We start from the raw sequence: 15,306 nt of genomic DNA on the forward strand, positions 1-15,306 counted from the left end.
TGTGGTCATTTATAAAAGTACATCAAATGAACAACTTTAACTTTCGTTATTGTGTTCATTTCTGAATGCAGCGGAATAAGCAGTGCACGTGACCTCAGAATCAAGACAAAAATGTAAACTTCGCCTTCTGTTAGGAAAGCGAAAACGACTTCACCCTGTGATTATTTAAGAGGTACATTGACTGACCATACCATATTTCTTTTAACTGCCCCTTGCCTTAGCCCAATTAGTTCTAGTATTGTAGCGAAATGTTTTCATCAAGGCATCAGTAGCTAGGCCTAGTTTTTATATCAATTACGTTGACAAACAAACTCTTGCCAATTCACAAGCATTATGTTTTGATAGCTAATTGACCATTAACCCTTTTCCGAGTAAGGTAGCAACTATCCAATTTCCTGCATGCTATCCTTTGATAATAAAACATAAAAACTTGTGTTTTAAGATCAGAATGGGTGATCTGGATATATACTAACTGCCTTTTATACACTATTTCGTCATAAAATTAGTTTGAAAGTGAACCAGTAGGCCTAATAGGAAATAATGGCGGACTTCGCTAAGTCTGGGATGTACCAGTTTATTAGATTGTCTGTTTTCTTAAATCATCAGGCAAATATATTCAGAAAAAATATACAAATCATTGAAACCAAAGCCTAGGAATTATTTTATTAAAGATTTAACTTTAAATTGCAAATTATGTAGGTCAGAAACGTATGGGACAAAACAACAAATCAGATACTATTTATTTGCCTAAAATTACAAAAGTACATATACAAATAAATAAACCATAAATTTGCGATCATGTCAATGGACTGTTGTAATGAAGCTATATTATTGTGAGTGATTACATTATGAAAACCTCTCCATCTTAAAATAGTTCCACTCACACGTCTGTGTTGATTTTGTAGGAAAGAAGGGACTGCAACTTTTGATGGTGGGACTCCTAGTTTGAAAACCAAGCGAGACCTGTGTGTCTGTGTGTGTATATACATACATACATATATATATATATTAAACCTGTCTACTTGTGAATTAATTTATACCCTTGTTTTATGCCTCTAGAAACCTGCACTGGATACCCACAAATCTGCAGTGGCATCTGACTGTCCATACATGCATATGACTCATTTATTTCCAAGTACCCAGCAAAATTTTTATTTACTTAACATTATGTTACATAATCATTGGAAATCTCTAGGCTATTCATGCTTCTGTGGCATTTTTGTTCTCGCTCCAAAACATGTTTACACTGTGAATGTATCCTTTACTGAAATAGTGAAAGCCCTGTTGTCTGATTTTCAATGATAAATCAATATCTCTCAAATTAGGAGAAAAATTCAGAGCAAGATTGGCCAATTGTGCTCGACATTATAGCAATGAAGATGCCATATTTTATACTTGTTTGTCTAAGGCATCAACAGACTGGATTATCTCCCACACAGGGGTGGAACTACATAAACGAGAGGTCAACTTTGATGAGGAATACTTTTTTACATTCAAAATTACCTGATCTCCAAATTGGTCAGGTGGGGGAATGGTCTCTAAAAGATCTTGAGGCGGTGGCGGCAGGGGTGGGGGTGTTTCGCTGCGCCGTTGTGACTGATCTGCAGTGTGGTACACATAACCAGTGTTGCTGCCTTGCTGTGAATTTTGCTGTGTGGATGATTTACTCAGGAATCTATTGTGGCCGCTGGTTGTGGACTGCAGGTCTGCTAGTAATGCATCTTGAAAAGAAAGGATAATGTTACTATTCCTACTACAACTATTCCGGAACATGTCTCAGAAATATGGCATTAATACCACAATCAAGCAGTGTTCATAACAGGTGCATAAACTAAGGGATTAATACAACAATCAAGCAGTGTTTGTAACATGATCATAAAACATGCAATTAATACCACAATCAAGCACTCTTCGTAACATGGTCATAAAACATGGGATTAATGCCACAATCAAGCACTGTTTGTAACATGATCATAAAACATGGGATTAATGCCACAATCAAGCACTCTTCGTAACATGGTCATAAAACATGGGATTAATGCCACAATCAAGCACTGTTTGTAACATGATCATAAAACATGGGATTAATACCACAATCAAGCACTGTTTGTAACATGATCATAAAACATGCAATTAATACCACAATCAAGCACTGTTTGTAACATGATCATAAAACGTGGGATTAATACCACAATCAAGCACTGTTTGTAACATGATCATAAAACATGCAATTAATACCACAATCAAGCACTGTTTGTAACATGATCATAAAACATGGGATTAATACCACAATCAAGCACTCTTCGTAACATGGTCATAAAACATGGGATTAATGCCACAATCAAGCACTGTTTGTAACATGATCATAAAACATGGGATTAATACCACAATCAAGCACTGTTTGTAACATGATCATAAAACATGGGATTAATACCACAATCAAGCACTGTTCGTAACATGATCATAAAACATGCAATTAATACCACAATCAAGCACTGTTTGTAACATGATCATAAAACATGGGATTAATACCACAATCAAGCACTGTTTGTAACATGATCATAAAACATGGGATTAATACCACAATCAAGCAGTGTTTGTAACACAATCATAAAACATGGAATAATAACCAACATCAAGCAGTGTTTGTAACATTATCATAAAACATGGAATTAATACCACAATCAAGCAGTGTTTTAGCACAATCATAAAACATGAGATTAATACCACAATCAAGCAGTGTTTGTAAAATTTTCAGAAAACATGGGATTAATACAGCAATCAAGTAGTGCTTGTAACATGATCATAAAACATTAAATCGAGTGGCCGAGTGGTCTAAAGTGTTCTCCGTTACGGATCACTGCCATCTCACCTCTGTCTGTGTGGGTTCGAGTCTCTGATTCAGCCAAATTGGTTATGTGAGAAAGCTTGCCAGTAGCTTTTCGTGGGTCGGTGGTTCTTTCCGGGGTTCATCCTCCACCATTAATACTGGCTGCCATGTATGGCCTATTGTGTGCTGAAAAATGGCATTAAACTCTACAACAACAACAACAAGATCAATACCACAATCAATCAGCATTTGTGGCAAGATCATAAAACAAAGACAATGGTTGGGAACATCAGAACAAATGCTATACTACTTCAACATTTTGTCTTCTTTGATCTCTAACAAAATCCATCAAGCCACAAGAAAGGATGCATTATCAGCAAAGATTATTATGGCTTTCATTATTCCAAATATGCCCAAACCATTATCTGGATGTCTATATTCCATGAGCATGAAAAATAAATGGAATCTTTATCCTGGTACAATTTAAAAACTAAGTATATCTAGGCAGTTGGACCCATAAAATGAAAATGTGGCAATGTAAAAAATGTACCACATGAAATTCACTTAAACCCCATGACTGTAAATGTAAATATAACCACTGACCCAATTTTTTTAATTATATTCTCTCTTTATCTCTCTCTAAGTTTTTAATTTCTTTTATTTCTCATGACAAATAACCAGGAATTTTCTAAGGTGCCAATACTGCATAGTCTTGCAGACATATAAACTACTATATCAAGTTTATGATTTGAAAGCCGAGTACAAGAGCTCTTTCAATATTATCTACACACACATTGGTACAACACACCCTCAATATGGCCAAGGCTAGTGTGACAGTAAAATTGTACAGATCAAGCAATTTATTATAAGGAGGTTTCATAATAAGGTGGTATACTCTATGACTCCATGACCTGTGTTATAATGGAGTACCAGTTGTATGTATTCTACTGTATGTAAAGGGCTAAGCATCTGTACTTTATTTGCTGGGCAAGTCTGAAAAATGACCTCAAATGACCCAATTAATTATTTTCTAAATTCTTTCTTTTTGTTTAAATACTCTATAGTGTTATGTATATTCCATTTGCATCTTTCATTTGGTTTTTAGTACTCATTATATGCTGTGTATTTTGTAAAAATGTATTTGGTTGCTGACCTTGTCCAAAATCAAGTTCATTTTCTACCTGACCAGAATCATTAATTTTTGTTTAAATTTGTAAAACAACATGTTTATCTCAATCTCAGTCCACAATATTGAAAATTCCCTCCCCCCCCCCCAATGCAGGGTCTACCTGATGTTTACCACATACTATATTTTAATTTTAGTAACAGACCTTGTCTACTTATAGCTTTGATTGTTCTGGAAGTGAACTTTTGTCCTACATCCTGGTTCTTCTTTCTTGTCTTAATTTTTTTATATAATCTAATTTATCTAGAAATTATTCATCTGTGCTACTGAATAAGAATTTGAGCCAGAATCAATGTTGTGTTCAATGTTTGGTTTCATTTGGGCTTAAAGATATTTAATTCAAATTATTCTTCTCTGGAAATACAAAGTGTTCGATAATATTCTTGGAAAGAGACATTAACTGGGAATTTTCATGAATTCAAACGAGGTATCTTGGATTATATTACTGTGATTCAATAAAAGATTTGGCACATCAATACAATTCAGGCCATTGGTACATTAGTACATTATATACGACCATCCACTGCAGTCATATCAACACGTTCAGCATTGGATATCATTTGGAATACCACTAAAGATAATTTAGATGTTTATTCATTAGGACTTGTTTTAGAATTCTAGGATTATTTGAACTTCAATTTGCAATACAGTAAGTTCTTTGTAAATTTTTACTTTGTAATCTAGGGAAATAAATTATCTATTGAATTTTACAAAGCTTGTTGCTTCTCACTCTTTTTTATTTCTTATTTTAAGACCATAGATCATAATAATAGCCACAAAGTACAAGACAAAGGTGGCATGAAAGTTGTTATCTTATCTAAACTTATAAATATCTTACAAAATGACATATTGCCCAGGACTTTGTACACAGTCATGTTATTGACAGCTACCTCACACCTCACATGATCTGTCATGTCATCATATAAATGCATAAAAATTTCATCTCTGTGACACAATAGACATTAATCACAATCTGACATGTGAGAATTCTTAACCTCAGCAAAAAAAATTATACTACATTACTACATATTTGACTTATTTCCATTTTTATCAATAAACACAAATAGTTGTTTCTTCCAAACTATCTTAAGAGTAGAAATCCAATCAGCCTAAATAATTTGAGACCTTCAGCTTCAGTCCCAAGCATTTCAAATTTCTTTATGAACTTGCCTTTGATGAAGATATTGCAAAGGCAAACATGGAAAATCTGTATACAGATATATAAGAACTTATCATAAGAACTTGCTCCTTGAGGCATGCCTCTAGCTGCACTTGCTATTAAGGTACATCAAAGAAAATTTACTTCTTTGTGGTTATGGTTAATTTTCATGAAAAATGTCTGGCAAACCCTATCCAAGAGCAAACTGGCTGTCTGAAAGATCATGCTTAGCTGCACGTACTGAAACTATCATGGCAGGAGCTGCACGTTTTATCAATTTCTCAATCTGGCCTTTTTATCTACTATTGTTATGGAGGAGTGGGGTGTGCAAGAGCAAACCATATATCATGCCAAAGTTTAACTGCATTTCTGATAGATGCTCTCTGAACAGGGTCATACCAATTTTTTTTATTTAAGAGCATTTATTGGCAGGGGAGGAATTTCACACAATAAACCAAACCCTCTTTATAACTTGATAAAATCATTATAGTGGCAAAATAATTTATAGTTTTCCACCGATGATGAAAGTTCAATTACCTTCATCATGAGACACAATGCCCTATGTGGAAGGAATGGCACCCATATTGTATTACACTTCACACTGTTCCAAGTATTTACATGTGCTATGCACCAAAGAACCTGATTACACAAAAGATTTATGGTAACAGTGAGTTAACCTTCTAACACTATATATATATATATATATATATATATATATATATATATATATATATGTGTGTGTGTGTGTGTGTGTGTGTAAATATATGTCTGTCCATAGTAATTATTTTTCTGTAAGGATGGGTAGGTGGAATTATACATGTTTTTCTCTGAGTAAACAAAATTAAAATGCACATATGAGGAACATGCCATTTTAACCCCTGACTTCACTTTACACTATCAAAACCTGAGTGATTTTGTCTCATTTCCCACTATCTATTGTATTTAACATAATACACACAGTGAGTTTAAAAATTTACTATTCTGGTAAATTTTATGAGGTTTAAGCTAATCACTTCTTTTCATAAAGAATTTAAAACAAAAAGCTCTATGACCAGGACAACCATATATCTTTCTGGGCTACCACATTTTTCAGCCTGGTTGAACGGAAGGTAACCATGATTTCTGAACATTTTTCTGCCTCTGCACACATAAAAGGCTAGACCCTCCTTGCAGTGGACAAGTTCAACTGTCGTGACAGCATACTGTCAGGAGCAATCCACAAAAAAATTGCCAGAATTGCCAAAGCGAGTGTGGCCCTTTGGCAGACTACATGCAAAGATGAAGTCTGTTAATCCAATACATTTGCTGCCAAGCCCGCTGTATACAGATGCCATGCCAAGAAGATGAATCATTTTCACATGTTGAGAAAACTGAAGATAAAATGGCAGGACAGGGTCCCAGACACTAAGGTTCTTACATGGGTGGGAATTCCTTGTCTCCACACTATTAGATGGGCAGGAATAAAGTCAGATGAGCAATTTCCAAAGAAATCCTTTATGGTAAGCTGAAGGATAGAAAGTGATCTCAGAGTGGTCAGAAGAAAGGCTTCAAAGATTCTCTCAAGTCATTCCTGAAACACTTCAACATTGTCTATGAAATGAAGAGAACTGAAGATGCAGTGCTGAAGACTGAGCAGCGGAAATATCAGAACTGCAGCATATCATCTATTGATCAAGGAAACCCAGGCAGCATCTCCTGCCAAATATGCCACAGACAGTTTAGAGCACAAATTTACCAGTCATTCACATACCGGTACTTACAGAAACTAAACCTGAGTTAGTAATGTCATGGTCATCTTTGAACTCGAAGGACAAACAACCAGAATAGTTAGCTCCCTTTAAGTCAAGCTCTCAACAATGGAGGTGTATGGTCGTTCCCAACATGGTCATGCTTAATACAGCTTATGTAATATATGTTTCTGAGACTGAATTAACCAATCAAGTCAAATGGTAACTAGACATAAGACATGCTGAGTGTTAAATTTCAAGAAACTCATGACTTTCTCAGCAGGTTTTAGCAGTGAAATCTCTTCAAACAAGGCATGCTGGGATTAAAACAAAAGTCCCTTGAAAATGTTTTGACTAAAAAGATGTATACTTATTAAGACATGAAAAGGTAATGTATCAAATACTGAATGTGACTGAGTTGTCCTATTTCAATACATTTTGTTGTCTTTTTCATATACTGGCAACATTTACTGTATTGAAATCTTTAAAACCAATCCCAAAATGTATTGGAAATAAGACAACTCAAACCCACAGGTTCAGAAACACTATAATACTCAATTAAATTGTAACATCAGAGACCATGAAATACAGGAATTACATGCAATGAATCATGAAGGAATGGTGATTTATTCCTCTTAAAACGAACCTAATGATATCTTCATTATACGTATCTTATAATACACAGAAGTGTGCCCATCTCTTGACACTGCTTCTAATGAACCTACCTTAAGCTTACCTTGACTAACTTGTGTATATAAAGGGTTTAATGGCACATCAGGACACTCCTAGCTACTGATATATATTGCAGATTAAAACTAGAGTTCCAGAATTATTAATGTAGAAATTTCACAAACTTTAGGTTGATTAACATTTCCAAATACCACATATACTTGCTTATACATTGAGTCAAACTGCAAACAACAAAAATCCTGTTCTGCTGTAGCACAATGCACCTGCAGATTAGGGTCTATGTTTATTGTTCTACTTATTACTAACAGACCCTAATCCACCTGCTCATTATACAAGAGCAGATCTGGGTCTGTGCAGTTTGCAGGTGGACTAATAGGCAAATATATAAGGTAAGCATCACTATGACGCTCGTGCAATATAAATTTAAAAAAATAATTGGTAGAAATGTTGAAGTTCTAAAAAGTGTATATAAAATAAAAGATAAAGGTAACAAATGTTAAAATCCTTAAAGTATACATGACTACCCGGAAAACTTGAAGATTTCGCTTTGAACAGGAACAAATGTAAACAAAACTGAGTGGAGTCCAACTTTTCACTTGGAATAAATGCATTCAGATGTGTACATTATATGCCAAGAAACTTACATCCAACTAGAACTTGAAGAGGCCCATAAGAGAATTATATTTCGCACCTGGTTTACATAACACTTGACCATTAAAAAAAAACAGGGTTCTGGAGTAATCCAAGAACATAACTGTATGTAAAAAAAAATCTCCCAACCCACTGTAATGGAGATAATTCCAGTTCACACATAACCATGGGTCTAGCAAAGTATAACAATAATACCTGTTCACACATGACTGGATCTAGCAGAGCAGAAACAAGAGACAGAAAAATGAGAGAAGTGATTTCTCCCTCCAGGCAAAAAAAAATGAGGGGGTCAGAGATAGAAGTGAGGAAAGAATAAGTGTAAATATCTTCAAAGATACATAATTATCGAACTGAAATACCAATAAATGAAGTCTTTACTGTGGACATGAGAATTTTTTTGCATGATCTACATCAGAATACTGCACTCATGTTTTGAAACTGAAAACTAAAGTGTTGCAGTTATTTCATAATCAGTCTTCTCCATTGAGTTTGTATAAACTCCTTCCTTGAGAAACGTGAAATGTAGGAATCCCCAAAATGATACCTTTTATTTTCTTCGATAATTCAGGACACTATGCATGTATTTCTGTCTTACCAATATAATGTCTTCCTATTGCTAATGCTGATTCATTGTGAAATATTTATTATTATTAAAAAGAATAAAAATCCAAAGCAAACTGAAATCACTGATAACTATGATTGTGATGTTAGGAATTTACATCAACAACCCTCAATTTCTTCATATTACCCTTTATTAATTTTGTGTGCAGCTGGAAGGAATCGCAGAAGAAATTAAAGTCTTTTAAATATTAATTTACTTAATTAGGTTAATTCCAGTTCAATGACCTTATTCCATTCACTTTTCTTTTGTATCATCATTCAGCTACACAGCCAACTACATTCACACTGGTCTTAAATAAACTTTAACTACTTCACTGCAGATTTAGGATCAAAGTTATTCCTCCGTCAAACTCATCAATTCCATTACTGTTTCATGTTTTAAAGTCTAAACCCATTTGACATGATACAATTATGTGACCAGAAACCTTGCTCAAAAGCCACTAACATTATACAGGAAACCAGCAAGATCACAGCTAAAACAGACAAGTCTGGAAATTAATATGTGTGCTGCCTGCAAACTGCCAAGCATGCCTCAGGCTGGCTATGCACTTTGAACTGGAAGTCATCCTCCATTCTCTTGTTTTATCTAACCCTTTTAACTACTCATTCCATCACCCTCTCAGTCTCTTGGGCATTCTGTTTTCTTTATCAAAATGATGTATTATCTACTTTCTGTAGGCCAGTCTCATTAGAACCAGGGGGTCCCAAAAGCTTGGACTGTTTTTCAAAATGTGCTATACAATATAATGCAAGTGTTCCAATGATAAATACAAGTACAATGTATGTTGAATGATGCTTATGAAAGTGAGCTGTTAAAGTACATGCATATGTAATAATCTGTGATCAAAGCATAATTAGGTATGGACAGTGTCTTAAAGGAGACTAGAAATCAGTGGAAATATACAAAAATAATAAAGCTGTTGTAGCTGTCTTGGGGGGTAGGTGGCAGCTACATTGGGGAATTAGCTGGTAGAGCCAACAAACAAACATCTATGTTACATATTTCTTTAATTCAAATTCAAAAGCTCAATATATCTGATCAGACTCACACTCACTTTCAACCTCTTCCTCAAAATACAAATGTTAAATAAATGTAGTTTAAGTGTAAAGGTTGGCAAGGATTGTCAGAGTTCAAGTATAAAATATCTATTTCTTTAAAATCTATATATGAGATACTCTTGCTAATTAGAGAAACTTAATCTAATATCTTGTCTCTAATATCATCAGCATTTTCAAAATCTAAAACTAATTGTAAGTCCTGTAAAGAATCATTTAATTAATTTGCATAAACACAAATGCCTGCTCTCACTTACATAGACCATAAAGCTAGACCTGTTAAACCAAATGATTAATGTCCCTAAGGCCATGGGATGAGTGTGCTGTAAAGATTCTGCTTGTATTATTTTGGAAGATGTGGATTCTATTCAACATGACTATGTACCAGACTAGAAAACTGGAAAACAGTTAAATCATATAAAAGACCCTTACTACAAAGCACTGGAGAAGAAAACCTTGTTCTGAAACATCATCTGTGACAAATTATAAAAGAAATATTTAAATATTGGCATATCTTCTAGGCGCTGAATTTCCATGACCTTGTATGCATAACTTCCGCGTCTAAGTAGTTACTTTCATGATGTGACATCACAGTAGCAACTCCAGCATCCTGACTGCCTGTTCATTTCATGTAAAGAACTGCCCTTTTGCACTGCCTACGGGTTTAACAGCACACTAAGAGTTTGGTTTAGAATTTTAAAAAATTTCTTTTCCAAAAGATAAAGGCATAAAGAAAGCAAGCGACATTATTGCAAGCGGGCTGATTTCAATGCAACACCATACAGCACTCTGTGGTCATTGCATTTCTCAAAAGAATGTTATGAGCGGGATCCTGAAAAAATGGCTTCTCTAGGATACACAAATGCTAGGTGAAGACTAAATATTGGCACTGTTCCAGACATACCTTTGGATATTTTAAATCCTAGGAAAAGAATTAAAAGTGTGGGTTATGAAAACTGGCAGAGTAAGATGTAGTACCTTGAAAGATCTGCCCTATGTAACTTGACATAATTCCTTTGCAATCACCTAGATGAGGTTTGATACCTTGATACTACAAGGCTGATACCTGCTTTGTAGAAACAGAACAAAGGAAGTTCACAAAAAAAAAAAAAACTAAAAAACAATTGTGTAGAAAGGACTTAGCTGTTGGAATTTTCATATGTCCAAAATTAAAAATAGGTATTTTTTATGCGGATTTCATCATCCCAAAGAACTCTGATAATGTATACATACAGAACTGTACATCTTTTGATTACGTACATTACTGAATCTGATGGCAAAATTAGGTCATCAAAATAATATCTTCCCGTATCTTTTTAAAGGCTGCATTTTAAAAAAAATATCTTATCTTGTCACTCAAGAGTTTCTCAAATACTGGAGAAACCTCTTCACACTTTTCATTCAACAGAAAGAACTAAAGTTATCCCATTTGGAATTCCTTGTATGTTATCCACAAATAGCCAAGTGAATGGTATGTCCATCAGCATTTGAACACTTTATATCTGGAATTCCTTGCATGTTATCCTACAGACAAATACTTTAATGAATGGTTATTCCCATCATTACTTTAAAACTTTGTCTCTGGAATAAAACAATTAAGGTCAGTGGTAATCTACATATACTTAAATTAATCCTGTCTCATTAGGCATCCTGCCACACAAAACAACCCCCATGATATTACAGATGAATATGTAATGGGTTACAAGCTGATATTCATATTCATTGTGGCACTACTTCAAATAGAGCTAATTATAGATGACAGATAAAAGGGTGGTGATATGCCACATGGGTTACCCTTAAGAATTCGCTATCCCATAAAGCCCTTGGGAAAGTTCTCTATGCATTAGTGTGTGTACATCTGTGTGTGTGTGTGTGTGTGTGTGTGTGTGTGTGTGTGTGTGTGTGTATTTTGAATCAGCTTTAAAACAATTTCAGTCATATCGCTATGATGTCTGCGGTGTGACAGTTTATAGTGATGTCAGGCACTGAGGCATCATACTGTAGACATGTAGCATGATGTCCCACCCAGTCACATTATCCCGACACCAGACTGACCAGTCCAAACACTAACTTCTTAATGCTGAGTGCCAAGTGAGGCAGCTGCTAATAACCATTTTCACAAGTCTTTGGTATGACTTAGCCAGGGTTCTAACCTGCTACTTCTCGCATTAAAGGTGGATGCTCTAACCACTAGGCCATTGGAGCAGTCTCTCTATGCACTGAAACATAACATAAGGTGTTTCAAGAACCTCACTCGATCAATCATAAACTGGCAGCAAAAAGGTACAAGGGTACATGTATATTCAAAACCATCTTTCATTACAAGCCATCAAAGTGGAAATCACTTTATACATTAAAAAGTTAACTATGTGACAGAAAAAAATGCTTCTGGTTGGTTTTACACCTGATAGTTTGAGTCCAAGACAAGTAAATAAATTTTGATGCCATTAGGGCTGATAGAAATTTTATAGAAATACCATTCTGCCAAACACATTGTTTCTGACAAGAGAGTTATCACTGTCATTTATCTGGCCACAAAAATCCCCAATAAATGTCAAAGTATACATTTCTGACATTCAGTTTCAAACCTATTTTCTTCCCATATAATTTGAGATACAATAACAAGGCCATATTCATATCTGTAAACCAGAACTGTAGGTGGACAGTCATTTGACAGTGAATATTTGTTACAGTACAATACAAATACAATTTATGTTTTTAATTCTAATAAGGAAAGGTTTAGTTTTGTGTCTAATGGAAACACAAATAGACCACTCCGTTGGCCTAAGTGGTTAGATTGTCTGCCTCAGATGTGGGAGATTGAAGGTTCGAACCACACCAGAGTCATACCAAAGATATGATAAATGATATGAACAGCTGCCTTGCTAGGTGCTCAGCATTAAGAGGTTAGCATTAAAATTAATAGGACTGGTCGGCCTGGCGTCAGAATAATGTCACTGGGTGGGATATCATGCCCCATGTCTGTGTCATGATACCCCAATGCTAGACATCACTATAACCTGTCACACTGCATACATCATAGTGATACGACTGATTTTTAAAAAAAACTACATTAAAATTCCAAATCACACGCACACTCACATATGCAACACATACAGGTTCCTTAGTGCTGAGGAAACTGGTGAGCAGGTTCCCTGTTCAAGAACACACTATGGCAGTTGACCTGTGTTGATCCAATGGTAGGATTCAAATTCCTACACTTTTGGTTGCTAGTCTTACATATACCTGCTACCAAAGAACCATCGTGACCCCTGCCTCCATTAGCCACCATCCACGACAAACATCAACATCAACAAGTACAAAAGGGGCTTCTAAGAAAGGAAAATGAAGGAAGCCATGAACTCGTCCTGTATACCTTATCTTTTATTTTATAAACCTGTAAAAGAATTTCAATATCTTTGCCTTGAAACTTTTATTGTTATGTATATATGTTTATCTTTATTTGAAAGGCTGCATCTTCCAATCAATTTTTGTCACAATATATTATATTCAAGTTTTCAAAGCTTTACTTTTAGTGGCATCAGACAGCAAGCATCATGAGGATGTATCAATTAATCCTTATACCATACATACCATTATAATCAATGAACCTACTTAAAATTTTTGACATGTAATAAAAGTCATCATGTATACAGGGTTTTCATGAAATAAATATCAAAACAAGGATGTAGTGCCAATATTATTCATCACAGCAATTTATATCATTTTAAAAATGAGAACAGTTTTAAAACAAATTTTCAGCAAGCCACAAAATTCCATTAGACCAGTAGCTTATATCACTTGCCCTCTGGGTATATATATACACGTGTGTGTGTATATATATATATATATATATATATATATATATATATATATATATATATATATATATATATATATATATATGTATAGATAGATAGAGAGAGAGAGAGACCTGTGACAATAATGATTCAAGCCAAGTATGACAGGAATCAATTAAGGGGTTTAGGAAATATACACAAATGAAGAAAAAAAAAATTAAACCAAAAACATACTTTTTCATGAATGTGACCTTGACTCCCAAGCAGGCCTCACAAATTTGTATTTTTAGAGTCAGAGGGACTTGCAGATGGAGAAATTTATAGGCCCTGCTGAATATTCACTAGTCCTTCTCTGCTAGCTTACTGATGAGAACTTAAATTATGAAAACTACTAGTCTGAATGGAGATTTACAAGTCACTGCCTAAATGACTGCTGCTAACTTCAAGCCATGAGCATGTTGTACAATGAATTGTCTTGGCAACAGCATCATTATGATTCATGCCAAGTACAACGAGAAGCTAGCAAGGGGTTTAGGAATAATATGCACACAAAAAAATCGTCAGCCAAATCCTTTATAGACTACTATTTCTCATTACTTACTAATACGGACTTGACAAAAACACACTCAATGTGCTAAATTGTATAAGCCCACAGTCTACGTTTTATCTGAATGAGATGAGAAATATAGCATAAACAGTGTTAGTAGGCTCAGCCAATCAGATGAAAGATCATTACATTAATATGATTGGGGCTCACACATCATCAAACTTAACCAAGATCATGATCATACAATTACATACTCCAAGTCTGATATTCACATGAATCCCTTAAAGGGACTGACTAAGTTTAGTAACAAGAATCCTTTGACTGATGCACTTCTGTATATACAGTACTTCATGGAATTCAAAACAAGACCATATCTTCTTTTTAAATGCTGAGCGGTGAAACCATCTCTGATATTTTTGAGCAATATAATTATTCAAACTTTTTCATCAAAAACAGATTAGAAATATGGCAACAAGCTCTTGTTGACAGCTGGATGACTAACACAGGGCCATAACATAAACTCATTTGGCCTTATGGCCAGGTGAGAAAAAAATGTAAATTTGTATCTAGTCCTTTCATCATTTCAACAATAAAGAAAAGGAAATATCCTACCAAGATGAAAAATGATAGCCACAGACCAAGAAAGTAAAGAAAGAAATAAAAGTGTACATTACCTGTAGGCTAGAGTAAAACCAGGAAAATGATAGTGTATATAAATATACCTACACTGGCACATGTAAACAAATTACAAGGTTTGCCTAACCCAGTTCTTCTACTTGACTAGCAACCAATTTTTTTGCCCATTTGTAATCCCCTTTGACACGAATGCCTAAAAATATCACACCTTAGCATAAACTACTTTTACTAAACACACATAGGAACGAAATATATCAACCTTGAACTAAAACTTGTATATGGCTAACTTAAACACCATCCACCTCAGTATGCTGATTATTTGAGTGCAACAGACTCTCTCTCTCTCTCTCTGTATATATATAGTATATGGATGGTGAGAGGGGAGTTGAGAATGCATATGTAT

At 34.7% G+C, this 15,306-nt stretch overlaps 1 protein-coding gene across 2 annotated transcripts in view; it reads right to left on the reverse strand.

The window, feature by feature from the left end:
* The window catches only part of LOC149775676 (paxillin-like), an 84,562-nt gene that overhangs the window by 51,475 nt on the left and 17,781 nt on the right, over positions 1-15,306 (reverse strand). For both annotated transcript variants that reach the window (XM_089943002.1, XM_089943001.1), the window contains exon 2: positions 1,504-1,721. In XM_089943002.1, the coding sequence (XP_089799128.1) occupies positions 1,504-1,721 (218 nt within the window). The remainder of the gene's footprint in view (positions 1-1,503; positions 1,722-15,306) is intronic.

The sequence above is a fragment of the Sinohyriopsis cumingii genome, chromosome 19 (assembly GCF_028554795.1).
Source record: "Sinohyriopsis cumingii isolate HCF-2022 chromosome 19, ASM2855479v2, whole genome shotgun sequence".
Taxonomy (NCBI): domain Eukaryota; kingdom Metazoa; phylum Mollusca; class Bivalvia; order Unionida; family Unionidae; genus Sinohyriopsis; species Sinohyriopsis cumingii.